The sequence below is a fragment of the Manis pentadactyla genome, chromosome 7 (genome assembly GCF_030020395.1).
Source record: "Manis pentadactyla isolate mManPen7 chromosome 7, mManPen7.hap1, whole genome shotgun sequence".
Taxonomy (NCBI): Eukaryota; Metazoa; Chordata; class Mammalia; order Pholidota; family Manidae; genus Manis; species Manis pentadactyla.
Genome location: NC_080025.1, coordinates 17,757,465 through 17,773,085, shown reverse-complemented (window position 1 = coordinate 17,773,085; position 15,621 = coordinate 17,757,465). Strand labels below are relative to the sequence as shown.

The window sequence follows — 15,621 nt, the reverse complement described above, 5'->3', positions numbered from 1 at the left end:
TCAAAGATACGTCAAAAAGATCATCCATCATGATCAAGTAGGATTTACTCCAGGGATGCAGGATGGTACAACATTTGAAAATTCATCAACATCATCCACCACATCAACAAAAGGACAAAAACCACATAGTTATCTCCATAGATGCTGAAAATGCATTCAACAAAATTCAGCATCTATTCATGATAAAAACTCTCAACAAAATGGGTTTAGAGGGCAAATAAGTACCTTAACATAATAAAGGCCATATATGACAAACCCATGGCCAATATCATACTTAACAGTGAGAAGCTGAAAGTTTTTAAGATCGGGAACAAGACAAGGATGCCCACTCTCCCCACTTTTATTCAGCATAGTACTGGAGGTCCTTGCCATGGCAATCAGACAACACAAAGAAATAAAAGGCATCCAGATTGGAAGGAAGAAGTTAATATGTGTCTGTTTGCAGATGACATGATATTGTACATAAAAAACCCTAAAGAATCCACTCCAAAACTACTAGGTCTAATATCTGAATTCAGCAAAGTTGCAGGATACAAAATTAATACAACAGAATCTGTTGCATTCCTGTACACTAATGATGAACTAGCAGAAAGAGAAATCAGGAAAACAATTCCATTCACAATTGCATCAAAAAGAATAAAATACCTAGGGATAAACCTAACCAAGGAAGTGAAAGACCTATACCCTGAAAACTACAAGACACTCATGAGAGAAATTAAAGAATATACCAATAAATGGAAACACACCCAGTGCTCATGGATAGGAAGAATTAATATTGTCAAAATGGCCATCCTGCCTAAAGCAATCTACAGATGAAATGCAATTCCTATCAAAATACCAACAGCATTCTTCAATGAACTATTTAGAGCAAATAGTACTAAAATTCATATGGAACCACAAAAGACCCTGAATAGCCAAAGCAATCCTGAGAAGGAAGACTAAGTGGGAGGGATTATGCTCCCCAACTTCAAGCTTTACTACAAAGCCACAGTAATCAAGACAATTTGGTACTGGCACAAGAACAGCCTCATAGACCAATGGAACAGACTAGAGAGACCAGATATAAACCCAAGTATATATGGTCAATTAATATATGATGAAAGAGCCATGGATATACAATGGGGAAATGACAGCCTCTTCAACAGCTGGTATTGGCAAAACTGGACAGCTACATGTAAGAGAATGAAGCTGAATTATTGTCTAACTCCATACACAAAAGTAAACTAAAAATGGATCAAAGACCTGAATGCAAGTCATGAAACCATAACACTCTTAGAAGAAAACATAGGCAAAAATCTCTTGAATATAAACACTAGCAACTTTTTCCTGAACACAGCTCCTCAAGCAAGGGAAACAAAAGCAAAAATGAACAAATGGGACTACATCAAGCTAAAAAGGTTTTGTACAGCAAAGGACATCAGCAGCAGAAAAGGCACCCTACAGTATGGGGGAATATATTTGTAAATGACATACCCAACAAGGGATTAACATCCAAAATATATAAAGAACTCACATGCCTCAACACCCAAAAGGCAAATAACCCTATTAAAAATTGGGCGGAGGATATGAACAGATACTTCTCCAAAGAAGAAATTCAGATGGCCAACAGGCACATGAAAAGATGCTCCACATCACTAATTATCAGGGAAATGCAAATTAAAATCACAATGAGATATCACCTCACACCAGTTAGGATGGCCAACATCGAAAAGACTAGGAACAACAAATGTTGGCGAGGATGTGAAGAAAGGAGAACCCTCCTACACTGCTGGTGGGAATGTAAGCTAGTTCACCCATTGTGGAAAGCAATATGAAGGTTCCTCAGAAAACTCAAAATATAAATACCATTTGACCCAGGAATTCCACTCCTAGGAATTAACCCAAAGAAAACAACTTCTCAGATTCAAAAAGACATATGCACCCCTATGTTTATTGCAGCACTATTTACAATAGCCAAGATATGGAAGCAACCTAAGTGTCCATCAGTAGATGAATGGATAAAGAAGATATGGCACATATATACAATGGAATACTATTCAGCCATAAGAAAGAAATCCTACCATTTGCAACAACATGGATGGAGCTAGAGGGTATTATGCTCAGTGAAATAAGTCAGGCAGAGAAAGACAAATACCAAATGATTTCCCTCATTTGTGGAGTATAACAACGAAGCAAAACTGAAGGAACAAAATAGCAGCAGGCTCACAGACTCCAAGAAGGCACTAGTGGATACCAAAGGGGAGGGGTAAGGGAGGGCAGGTGGGAAGGGAGGGAGAAGGGGATTGTGGGGTATCATGATTAGTGTGCATGGTGTGTATGGGGTCACAGGGAAGACAGTGTGGTACAGAGTAGACAAGTAGGGACTCTGTGGCATCTCACTACACTGATGGACAGTGACTGCAATGGGGCATGGGGGCAACTCAATAATAAGGGTGAATGTAATAACCACATTACTTTTCTTGTGAAACCTTTGTAAGAGTCTATATCAATGATACCTTAATAAAAAAAAAGAAACAAAAGATGACTTATTTAATTTGAAAAATCCTAGCTGGGATATTGAGGGCTGATATGGTCAAGTCTGTAACCAAGAAAATTCTCAAATGAAAGTAGCATGTACATAAGAATTTTATCTTTATCTAAAGGGAAATGGTTGAAACATAGTGTTTTAGAGGATGATCCCAGGGTCCCAAATCTCTGTAAGACATTGCATTGTTTGGACCAAAAAAGAAAAAAGTATTTTGAAAGCTATCGCCTATGTGTCATGTCAGAAAACAGTCTCATCTGTACTACATGTAGTTTGAGTTCACTGATTTTTTGAGAATGACCTAAAATTTAAGAAAGAAACTAGTATGAATTCAGCTTTTATTCAAAATTAAATAAGCAAAAGCAAAAAATTTAAGAAATTTTTTACAAATTACTTACACAAAAGAAAGTTAATAGGGACAGTCACAACTTTGCAACAAATAATTACAAAAGTCTCTAGGACAGCATGAATATAAACCATGTCACAGCACGGTCATCTAACTGTGGTATGAGTAAGGCATAACTAACTTCTGCACCAAGGCCAGAATTAAAAACTAAAACATACTTGAAAAGCTTAGTTCTACATTAAGCTTCCTCTCCTCCCCCACATCCTTAAAGGGTTTATGCTATGTAACACTTTTAAACAAACACATCATGTCAAACTATAAATTATATAGATGGGCAGTTAATGTGAAAAGCCCCCTAAAATGTACAAACTAACTGGTACGGAATTGAGTTCTCCACTTACCTTTATGTACAATTAAATGTAAACCATATTTTCACAGTTTTAAGTGTTTATGAATAGATGCACAGTAAGTACCATGTAAGGTTTGCAACTGTTCCTGAAAACTGGCTCCGGGTTCTCCAGCCAATGCCTGCTGGCCACTGGGATGCAAGTATTTACATAAATAAGAAACTGTCATAGTCAATGGTCAAGACAGTTGAGCAAGAGCAGTATTTCCAACAGAGTGATGCTCAGTATCATAGCTTACACACTTGTGCAAATAGAAGCATTAGGACAGATAAATCTGAGGCAAATTCAATTTGCAAAAATTTGTATCGTTACTATTGTAAACTTGGGCAATAAACGACGCTCAGTAAGTTCTGCTCTCTATGGCTTTTTTTTCTTTTAAAATCTTAAAGCCAGAGAAAATGCACACACGCGCACGCACACACACACACACACGCACACACATACACGGAGTTCTTATCTCACTTGAGAATATGGTACATAGTGCAACTTCATCACGACGTCGAGGTTCCACACACATTCAGTGCGTGTTTTTCTGTGCAAGTTCTTAGTGGTCTAAATCCTAGTTGAAGGTATTCGTTTGCAGAACCACATGATTCGGGAAGTTGAAGAAAAAAAAAAAACCCCAAAATGATAGTTACATTACATTTCTCAAACCAGCACTGGATGTGCAAAGGCAGCGGACAACCTGGCCGTTGGCACAGCCAGATCAGGGCGACTTTGAAAGGAAGATCTAAGCAGTCGGTTACTTAGACTGGTCTCTAGAAAAATAGGTCAGTATATGCTGTATCTTTGTCAGCCGTTCTTTCAAAGACTTCATTGACAAAACGGACAGCTGATACCGGGGATCTACGGGAAGCACCGCGAGAAGCCACCAACACCACGCAGGCCCGTTAGGGGTTGCCTGAAAACGACCAACATTTTACAGTGTTAACAAGATAGATTTTTATGTAACCAGAACAGTAACAGAACACCAACGGCCACTCTGGTGAGCACTACTATAGGATAGGTCCTACCTCGAATTCTTCTAAGTCATAGAAGGAAGGTTAGTGTGGGGAAACTGAGGCTCAGAAAGGTAATGCAAATGGTCCAAGATCACTCAGCTCAGATAGAGCAGAGCCAAGATTCCGATCTGGACCTGACTCCAGAGTCGACACTCCTTCCTCTGCATGCACTGCCTGGAAGCAGGGTTTCCTGACCGCAGGCTGCTGATGCTTGGGGCCAGGGAATTCCTTGTTGTGCAGACCGTCCCGTGCATGTCGGCAGCATCTGATCTCTTATCTACTAAGATGCTAGGAGCACCTCCCCAGCTATGACAGTAACAAGTGTATCCAGATATGGTTGAATGTATCATGGCAGCAAACTGTCCTAGTTGAGAACCACCTTCTTAAAAACATATTTAAGTGTACTTAAAACATTGAGAAAAGTTAACTGATATTTTTCAATGTCTTCCAATAACTGTGCAATCCTAGGAAAGAGCTAAGGTATAAGGGAAGGGCTCAACTTACAGTTTCTTTTGAAAAATACAAACTTATTTCCATCAAGGAAGTCCCTCTGATGTAGCAAGGCCTGACTACCAGATACTGGAAGACCAGGAATTTATATAAAAGGATTTTTCAGTCACCTGTCTGGTACACTGAACGGCTTTTTATTGAACCGCAAACATGAAGTTTCAGAATGATAAAAAGAGCTATGACATCAGTACGCTCCTTCTAGAACCAAACTAGATTTCTACACTTGTGTACTGTCTGTTCTCTACCTAACATCACTACGACCCACTGTATTCAGAGACGGCAGGAACTACATTTCCCAGAATCCCTTTCCTCATGGTTCTTGGAACTTGGCCAACGAGAGACACTCCTGTGGGATGTGCATGTTGGAAGAGAAGAAGCCATTATTCTCTGGAGATTGTTGCAAAGTGTGGACAGATGTGAGATTTGTAGAAGACTCCAGAGAATTCCTGAGAACCACCTGCTGCACAGCTGCAGACTGAGATACCGGTGGGGACGTCCCTCCCTGGTGTTCCCCAGAAATACAGCGGCTTCCCTGGATGTTCTTGAGAAGCACAGAGCTTCGCTGCGGCAGGCGGGGATCTGTGGTGACGGATGTCCCTGATCTTCATTCCTCCGGCTTTCCCAACAGTGTGGCAACTCTGTGCCCTGCAGTAAACCCTGCATTCCTGAATCTGCAGGGAGGCTGCTCCTGTTTTCCTGAGGACATCCTGACTTACACGGTGCTACTAAAAGGAAGCAGTGGTAGAGGACTGGAGAATGAAAGGCATTGATGGTGACGGTGACGAGAAAGCCATGTTGGGTGTGCACTTTTAAAACGTACTCAGTTTTGTGCTTATCAAAGGCTATTTCTATTACATTTAAGCAGACTCAAGTAGCCAAGAACAAACAGATGTGTGGCAACTGATAAGATGCTCATCACAGAATGAGGACTCAATTTGGAGACGGCCTGATACTGAAATTTCAGGTTCAGGTGAAGGATTCAGAGAGTAAGGCCAACCTTTGAACACTGGAATGAGAGGCAGTACCCAGTACAGTGGGACCTATTACCTCTCCATCTTCATATATTTACTTACAGTCATTCCTTTATGAAATGTACCTTGTGACCACATTTTACTCAATTCACCTCAAAATGCTTATGCCTCAAGTTAGTGCTTTGGTGAGTCTATAGTCTGATTCTCCAGGATAGAGAACATTCTTTTATGCCACTTACCCAGCCTGCTGCTACAGACCTGCTTGCCTGCTATCCATTAACCAGATTAAGCATAGATGTAACTCTAAGTACTTGTGTGAGACTGTAAGAACAGCATCTTCAGGAGTGAAGTACTACACATGAAGAGACAAAAATGAAATGGCAGGGTAAAAAGTTGGGGATAAAGGGAGAGGTAGGAAAAGACTTTTAAATATACAGAAAATGATTCATCTCTCAACTGTCAAAGAATGACAGTAAGAGCTGACTGGCTCACAGGCACATCTGTCTCCTAGTCACAATCTTCTAGATGGCACACTATGTCCCATTTTACGTTCCTTATCCCTCCTCCTTGCAAATCCTCAGTGAAGGCCTTTCCCTTTCTCTGGCACTCACTCCTACAGGAATTTCAGTGGACACCTATTTCCATCCCCTTCCTATACAAAACGTAGTGCCCACCACTACTCTAGAGAATAGGGTCACGATTCTGATGACGGGCAGGGGCTGGTGGTCAAAGGGGTGATGAAGGACGCACAAAGTAAATGCTGTGTAAGAAGGAAAATGAAAAAAGAAACTTAAAAATCTAATTTGGGTTTACAAAAAAGTGAGAATTTTGGAAATAACATCGAAGCCATCATACCTGAAGGTTTTCCTCCCTCCCAGGCATTGATCCAAAGTGCTGAAGAATCTGGCTTCGAAATCTGTCCCTTAAATTCTGAAACCAGCTGCAGGCTTGAGAGTACACCCAATCGTGGAGCTGTCTGAGGTTCTCTATGTCACCTTCATTCTCAACCTAGAAACACAACACTCAGTAAGACTTCTGTGTCTAATCTTCCTGTCCATGTCACCAACCCTACAGAAATAAAAACAATAAAAAAGCCACATTAAAAAACAGGGAATACCTATTTCAGTTCTGGATCAGAGAGCACTATTCTTATGCAATGGAGGTCACACAGTCCTGCCCCACATGGTGCCAATGGGCCAGACTAGAGAAAGACAGTGAGGCCTGACCTCCCGCCCGCAGTGCTGAGGCGGCAGTGCCATACTGCAGGACCCTACTGACAGCTCTGAACGGGGACAGAGAGCGAGGTCCTGGAGGAAGGTCTACGAGAACTTGGAATTCCTCGTCTTCATGGATCAATGGCTTTTGAAAGCAATGGGATAAAAAAGCAAAAAAGCAGAATACAGTTGCTGTAATAATGGGAGGATGGGTCGGGGGAGGTTTAAGGTGCAGGTGATGTGTCAGGAAGCAGAGGCAGGGGGAAGGCCAAGTATAATTGCATCTCTACCAGGGAACGAGGTCAAAACACACAAACAAAGAAGCTGTAACAATATAAAAAGTGTATGTGTATATGTGTGTGTGCACATGTATATATAGTATATAAATATAGATATATATAAAGTATATAAATAAAAGTATATATGTGTATGTGTGCAACAAAGTATAAAAGTGCATATAAAAAGACAGAATAAATTATGCAGTGATGGACTTTCGCTGTACAGGCCCAAGACTCTGGTTACCTCCATCATCCCTCTGCGCGCCCTTCAGGCTACTGGATCACCAAACTGCTAACTGGCCTCCCAGCCTCAGATCTGGGGGAGTGGTCTCACAGAAGGCAGATGAGAAGATGGAACAATAACTCATGTATCTTACATGGGTCCCTTTCACACGCACCTACACCCCACTCACTTGGCGCCAGGGAATGTGCGCTTTCATATACGTGAACTCGTGAGTAAATACCATGCCTGACTCAGCCTTTCATCCTTCAAGGATGACTCAATATAAAAACGACAGAGGGACTCTGAACATTCTGAAACAGAAAAGGCAAGACTATGGCACACAAGAGATGAAAGAACACACTTTTATTTTTGAAAGCTTTGAAATGAAAAATACAACTAATGTTTTAAAGAACCATCTGCTTTTTGTACAACCATGTGAATATACTGGATGACAATGAACTGTATACTTACAAATGGTTAAAATGGTAACTTTTACTTTATATATACATGTATTTTACCACACTAAAAATGAATTAAAAAAAAAAGGTAGAGGAATCTTATGACTGGAGAATTCCAGTCTTGAAACGATTAAAAGATTCAGTCTATGATGACACACGTTGATCTTTATTTGAGCAAGAACAAACATGTGACTGGTTAAAACTGTTAAAAAATAAAAAAACATCTGCTTTGCAGCCTTAGAAAACTGAAGGAAACAAACCATGGGCTCTGGTAAATAAGCAATGATAAAAATGATGAGAGTCTGAAATGGAAAAAAAAAGCTAGCAAAGAAAGCAGGAGTTTTAAAAGCAAGCTTTTAAAGTTAAGGGATTTCACTGAAAAAATGTAATGGTTTAAAATTTCATTATAAGTCACAGAAAATAGAATTTTTACACTAAGGGAAAACAAGATTTTGATATAAAAAACAAATTTGACAAGAAATCATCATATAGATGAGGAAAATCACTAGACCTTCCTAAGATCACAAAGACACAGAGAGGTCAGTTTTCTAAACATTAGATCCATAATGCTTTCAATATGCTATTCAATTGTCATATATTTATCTTTATTTAGAGTCATAAGTTTAGCCACATACTCAAGGAATTTTGTCATCAAGTTCAATATATAAAAGTGTAAATTTGCATAAAAGTAAAATATGGTTATTAGTTTTATAAAGAAGACTGCCTTCAGCAAATGATTCCATTAGCCAAGCCTGTCTAAGGCAGATTCTATCAATCACCTCAACCACAGAATGTCAACTCTCACAACACTTTTGGTCTATTGGGCAAAGTGAAGTGTCCCCATAGCATCTTTATAATAAGGCAGGATAGGTAATATCAGACTCATGAAGTTTACCAGCTGAGAGGCAACATGGCCTAAGGATACGGCATAGCATCTGGAGCTGGCTTTGAATAATTTTTATCATGTTACCTATAGGATCTTAGGCAAATTAATTCACACCCTTGAATCTCACTTTCTTCATCTACTAACTATCTCATAGAGTTTTGAAAATTCAGTGAGTTAATGTACATAGAAATGCTCAATGCCAACATTCAATAATTAGTAACTGAAATGAAGGGAACCAAATAGATCAATGAATGAGGGATAGTATAAGACCTAGGTTTTTATAATGCCTTTCCAAAAGAAATTGCCTTTAATTTGGTAGTTATAGAATCGCAAATCACTCGTCTGGTACCTAAAGTCATTGAGGATGGTAAATGAGGCATTGCAAACATCAAAAGGGCCACTTACAAGAACCCTGTCCAAGAAAGCTATCACAACCACCTTTCCCAGGTAGATGTCACCAATAAGTCTAATGACGACACTTTACCTGTGATGCTCTGGAGTCTGAGCATGGCACCCGGCTGTGTCTATTTTATCGTCAAGGTTATCTAAGGCATATCTTAATATATAGAACAAATCTTAAAAGATTTTATGTATCTACCTTTACATCAAATTTCAATCTGCTGATTATATCAGCTTTGACTACTAAAACATTCAATAAAAAGGGAAGGGATTAGCAGCCTTCATAACTTAGATGGGTTGAGAGGTCAGCTGGACCAACTGCTATTGTTAAATACTTACAACGCCCACATACACATGCACGTGTGCACATATACATTCCAGTCACTGTGCTGTAGAAATGAAGAGGATCTATGTTCTGTTCTCCCAAGCTCTTGGAACTTATAAGATAAGAAAAAGTTAACTTGAATTTAATCTGTATTAAATATCGACGAGACTCTCTGATGTGAAGAACTGTTGCATGTGCCCAGAAAATATCAGCTTGTGAGCCTGTATAATGCCTAGGACAGAGTATACCAAAGTGTGCTAGAAAAGAATATTTTTTAATACCTTAACATCTTCCAGATATTCAATGTCTGCAGTGCAATATCCATCTTTCATTCCTCTTTTTAAAACCCTAAACCGCTTTCCTCCAACTGTATCAACCACAGACCTTCCATCAGGTAAGAAATGTACATTTCTAATTTGTAACATGCAACCGTAATCTGCAAAACTGAAAGAAAAATGGATTAATATCAAAGTTCAAGCAAGAAGCCTGCAAGGATTCTAAGGAAGGTCCAGTGTAAATAAAGATATTTAGGCACACAAGACGCATACCTATTCTGTGCATCACTGACACACATCCCAAACTGTTTAGTTCCAGTCTGTATGCTTCTTCGAATCATCAGTCTATATCTTGGCTCAAATACATGAAGAGGGCAAGGCACAGTGGGGTAAGCCATAGTGCAAACAAATATTGGAACATTCTTGGTCAAGCTGAAGAAGAAAAATGCTTGATTATTATATATCTGAACATACAATGTGAGTGTAGCTTGCAATATTAGTAAATTAATACACAACAGAAAGAAATTAGTTCTAAATAAGGTGGTTTTTATTCTTGGCAGGAACAAGAATTAGTTTCCTTCTCTTTAAGCTGATACAATATTAATACTAAGTGAGAATCTACCTGTGATCTTATTTATGAGTAAATCTGAATTTGAGATACCAAGTATAAAGCTAAGCATCTTTCTCAATCAAAAGGCAACTGATTATAATTAGTTATTTATATTAAAAATCTGTTTAAAATATTTGTAATGATAGAGTTTATATATTTGATCTATAAAACACTTAGTTACTTCTTAGGTAATAATAATAAAAAAAGATCTCCCCAATAGATGAAAGCAAATCACTAAAATATTTTCAAATGCACCATGCAAAACAGATAATTTGGTAACATTTTCTTCTGGATTTAAATTAAAATGATACACATTATTCATTGCCAGGTTGGCAGGAAATAAGAAGGATAAAGGCAGTGCCTGGTTTTCCCAAGGGTAAGGGAAAAGTTGACAGTACAGGGGGCAGCTTAAAACGGTAGAACACACTCAAGAAGAATTTGGCTGTATCTGTCAAAACTTAAAAAAAAAGTTCATATCCTTTGAACCAACAGGTTCACTTTTACAAATAATTCTACAAGTACTTTAAGAATGTTTAGTGTTACACTGGGTATAGTAACCAAAACTTAGAAGCAAAAAGGATATAACAATGAAATGGAAGGCTACTTTTCCATTAAAAGATGACATGTACATAACTGACTTAGAAGAAAACATTTTTATTAATGAGAAAAGGAGCTTATAGAATAATATGAACAAAATGATCCCACCTTTGTTTACAATGCATTTATATATATTAAAATCTGGAAAGATATATACCAAAATGCCAGTGGTGACTTCCCTTGGGCTACAGATTATGATTCTTTTTCTACTCTGGTCATTTGCATCTTTTGGTTTTTCTCCAGAAAGACCATACATTACTTATGCATAAGTAATATTTAACAAAAACGTTGCAAAATCCAAGTGCTAGTTCCTCTACTTTAAAAAAATGTGCATTCTCTCATCATTGAGCACTCTACTTGTGAATATAAGAACTGCAAAAAACCCAGTATATCTATTAACTGGCAAAACTTTTAAGTACCAGGGCATAAGCTAACCTTAAGAACTAGCCCTGTTAGTAAGCAGCAAGATTCCTGGAAGCTTCTCTCCATGACTCTCAGCCCCCCACCACATTACTAACCCATCTGCCATTCACAGATCCTGCTCTTCTGGGGGAGGGGGCTCTGGCTGTGTGTCACGCTTAAGATTTCAGAAGTACATCTGTGGCTTTCTTAACAACTAGCTTTTTGCTGTGTACATCAAAAAGGTTTATAACCCTCACATAAGAATACTTTCTACTGTAAAATTACACAATAAAATATCAGTTCCCTGGGAAGACAAACAAATGATCAATTTCTTTAACGTTAAGATTGGCTATCTTCCGTCTATCAAAAAAGCCTACTGGTCCAAGCCAGGCATTTGGTGGACACATATTGAAAGAGGAAAGGTTGCAAGCAGTTACCTTAGTCTTGGAAAGTGAAAAATATGTTCAATGTGTAGTTTGAAAAATGATAACAAGAAGTGGTCAACTAAAAACAGCATATGAAAAATGAAGTTTTGTTCTGCAATGTGTTCCGTTAGAAGAAAGTGAAAGAAAAAGACATTAAAAAACTACGAAAGAAACAGAAAGACTCGTGTGACTGGTGAAAGGAGGAAAGACATCAAGTGAAAAGAAAGGGAGAAGGTTACAAAGCCACAAGGCCAGGTCCGACACACCCAGCCGCGACTGGCCATGACGTGCTTGCTCTTACTCGCCAGGCTTTACACCTTGCTGATGCTAACTTAACTCTGCTACCAGTGAATAATCTTCATTAATTGACAATTTGGCCCCTAAGTCGTCCCCAGCTTCCAATTTCAGTCTCAAGCCGTAACTGGCTACCCCCCCTGCCAATCTGACCATCTAGTCTCAGCCTTCCTCCCGCCCCACCCACAGGCTGAGGTCCTTGAAGGAAACCCCTCCTTCACCTAAAACACTACTTCAGTGCAAGAGCTGAGCCAATAATTCCTCACAGAACATCTGGAAATTACCAAAGGAACTTAAAAAAAATTCTGTTGAGGACAGAGGAAGCTGACCACTATTTGTTTAAAATACACCCTTCACCAGACTGAGTTGAAGTTAAGACAGGATCCAGCTTGCTGTGAGGTCTCTCCTGGCTGTTTGGAAGGGCAGTAGTTAATTATTTGATTATGTTAACCTTTATGAGAAGAAACTTACTGTGAGAGTTCAGCAGTTTCTTCTTCGTATGTTTTTTTCCTCTCAGACAGCTCATCAGGCAGGTACTTCACTATTAATTCTTCCAAGAGCTGTGTGACACAGTACCTCCTATCTGCTAGATACTGAAAGACAGTATTATTCGACATGCCAGCACTTTTTCCCTACAGTATAAGACAGGCACAACAGCTTAACGGGTATAGTAAGCCTTTATTACATATTCATAACGTCAATTCTGAATGAATTTAATTAGTGAGGCAGAACGTTACAAAGGATGATGCTGATCACAGCAGCCTGTCTGAGGCTTTGCCCAAGAGCAGCACAGGCACGTGGCTGCAATGTGCAGCCAGCCCTGTAGAGAAGACCCTTGTCTTCTATGATCACTGACCCTTACTAGCAGGAGTCCGCCTGGCCCCTGCCATCTCCCACACAAAAGGCCAATTTCCACCTGAGCCTCATGGGTCCCTGAAACTCATATTTTAACAGAGAAACAAAAATAAGGTAAGGGATGAAGAAAAAAATGCATTTGCTTTACTCTAGAAAAGCAAAACTAGTCCCTTTTCTGAGGTTCCCAATGTCAGTGGCAGAGTTTCCAATATTTACTTCAGATTTCTTTCCATTTTCATTCCACTGTAATTCAGACCCATATTAAGAGGCTGCTTTTCTTACACAACCCACTTGATTCTGTATAAAATGGTACATTGGTACCACTCCCTTAATACTATGAAAAACCGTCCCCCTGGTGCATCTTTGTGTTATTTTCTCGTCCAACTGCTAAAAGCCACCTTACACACTCCTGCCCATGAGGAGGCTATCTTTCCCTCGAAGTCTGGCTTCAACTTTACCCTTTCCATAAAGTCTTCCTTGATTCTTTTTCTGTCTCCCAGAAGCCCCTATTTTACTTCCTTTATCATACAGAAGGCGGTCACCATACGCTGCACTGTGTTTCCTGGACAGGGACACATTCTATCTCTGCACCCAAACTAAAAACTGCATAGGGCCACAGGGACCAGGCAGTGTGTGCACACAGTTTTGGACAAAGATGATGAGCAGTACGAATGTATTTAATAAAAGCAGTGAGGAAAAACTCTTGGGAGACAATCACAAGATAAAGAGAAGCCCTCCTTTAATCTGTTGATCCAGCAAAAACAAGGGTTTTGTCTTTATCCAGTGAGGAACGAGAGGTTGGGAGATGGGTGATAGTGGTGGTTTTCAAACATTATGAACTAGGCAGGGCTTGTTACAATACAGATTGCTGAGCCCATCCCAGAGTTTCTGATTTCATGGCCCTGGAGAAGGGTCTGAGAATTTGTGTTTCTGACAAGTTCCCAGGGGATACAGATGCTGCTGGTCGGGGGAGCATACTTTGGGAACCAGTGGGCTATAGCCTGGAGAGAGGTGCTCTGGAGCAGATGATACAGATAATGAGGAGTTTACTATACAATTAATCAACTTACAGACATTAATAAGAGCAATTTATTACCATTGTCTATTAAATTAGTAAAGCCACTTTAAAATTTAATATTCATGTATTAAATTGGGGGAAATATGGCCTCTGTTACATTACTAGTAGGAATCTAAATTTGTACAACATTTCGGGGGACCTAGGCAATCTGGCAACTGGTTTTAAGAGTCTTAAAAATATATGGCCTTTAATCCAGTAATTCACCTCCCAGGAACTTACCCTAAGGAAATAGTCAAAGATACAAAGCATAGTGTACAAAAAGAAAGCAAAACAATTTACATACACACCAATAGGGAAATGTTACATCACTCAGCTATTATGTTGCTACAAACATCATTATCTTTAAAATATATTCAAATGAAAAAATGGGCAAAATAAAATGACAAGCTGGAAAAGCATGAAAGTGTACAGCATCTCAATTTCATTTTTTAAGTATATATTTGGATCATGCTAATTATATTATACAGGGTGTCTTCAAAATTAGGACCCAGGAAAAAATGATTTTTAAACAGTATGTTAGTTATATTTTTCAACCATATGCTTATCTTGTTTTCCTTCAAACTCCTTTTTTTTCAGGTGATTTAAATTTAAAGCAATGTATCTGATACTCAATCTGAAAAAAAAAGCATAATAAATATACTGACGAGGTTCTAAAAATGCTGGAGACATAGTGAAAATAGCATGTTTAGAGTACTTCACCTGAAAACATTGAGTACATGAGTTGAAAATGTAACTAACAAACTCTTAATAAGAATTAAGTTTGTTTCCTGACTTTGCAAACATTTTGTATATGGTTTGCATTTTGCATATGGGTTTGTCATGCAAAACCCATATCAAATGTAACAATATGCTATTATGCTATCTATAGAAAGTTGTGTTTTCTATATAGGAAATAATGTATTCTCAAAAGCAAAATGGTTTTACTATTTTTTTAGTCGTATTTAGAAGATACTTTTTTTTTTGAACAATGCTATTAACCACCATTTTAATCACTCTCCCTCACCCCGGCTACTACTATGTAACTGGATCTCAGGGCTACAAGGCTTTGGCCTCACTGCAGGGGATCTCCAGGCACTCAGGCACAATGCAGAGGGTGCTGTCCTCCACGGGTTATGGAGGATACCCACCTGAGACCTAGCTATTTGCCTAACACAGGTGATCAGCTCGGACTGTTGACTGTACAAGAAAGGTTATGGGAGGCTCAGCCGTCCCCCCATGCTCTTCGGTCTACCACTTTCTAGATCTGTCCTTACAGTGTAGTAGCTACTAGTCACACGTGCCTATTTAAATGTAAATTAATTAAAATTAAACAAAATTAAAGATACAGTTCGTTAGTCATATCTCAAGTGCTTAATCATCACACGTGGCTGGTGGGTACAAATACTGGACAGCATAAATTCAGAGAGTTTCCATCAATGCTTAGTTCTATGGACAGAGTTGTTCCAGATGTTAAGGGGGCTGCACTAAATCTGAAATCTAGCTATTTTTAGGGGTAGGAGGCAGGGCAGTTGGGTTTTCCCAATACTGCCATCATTAAAATGAA

General features: G+C 39.0%; 1 protein-coding gene across 2 annotated transcripts in view; it reads right to left on the bottom strand.

Moving 5' to 3' along the window:
* Positions 1–2,845: 2,845 nt before the first annotated feature.
* The window catches only part of LONRF1 (LON peptidase N-terminal domain and ring finger 1), a 30,634-nt gene continuing 17,858 nt past the window's right edge, over positions 2,846–15,621 (bottom strand). The window contains exons 8-12 of one of the 2 annotated variants that reach the window (XM_036894134.2): positions 12,617–12,738; positions 10,091–10,249; positions 9,824–9,986; positions 6,615–6,767; positions 2,846–4,178 (exon numbers count right to left, since the gene is read on the bottom strand). In XM_036894134.2, the coding sequence (XP_036750029.2) occupies positions 4,020–4,178; positions 6,615–6,767; positions 9,824–9,986; positions 10,091–10,249; positions 12,617–12,738 (756 nt within the window). In that variant the 3' untranslated portion in view covers positions 2,846–4,019. Of the gene's footprint in view, positions 4,179–6,614; positions 6,828–9,823; positions 9,987–10,090; positions 10,250–12,616; positions 12,739–15,621 lie in introns of those variants that run through there. The other variant, XM_036894135.2, reaches the window with a different exon arrangement.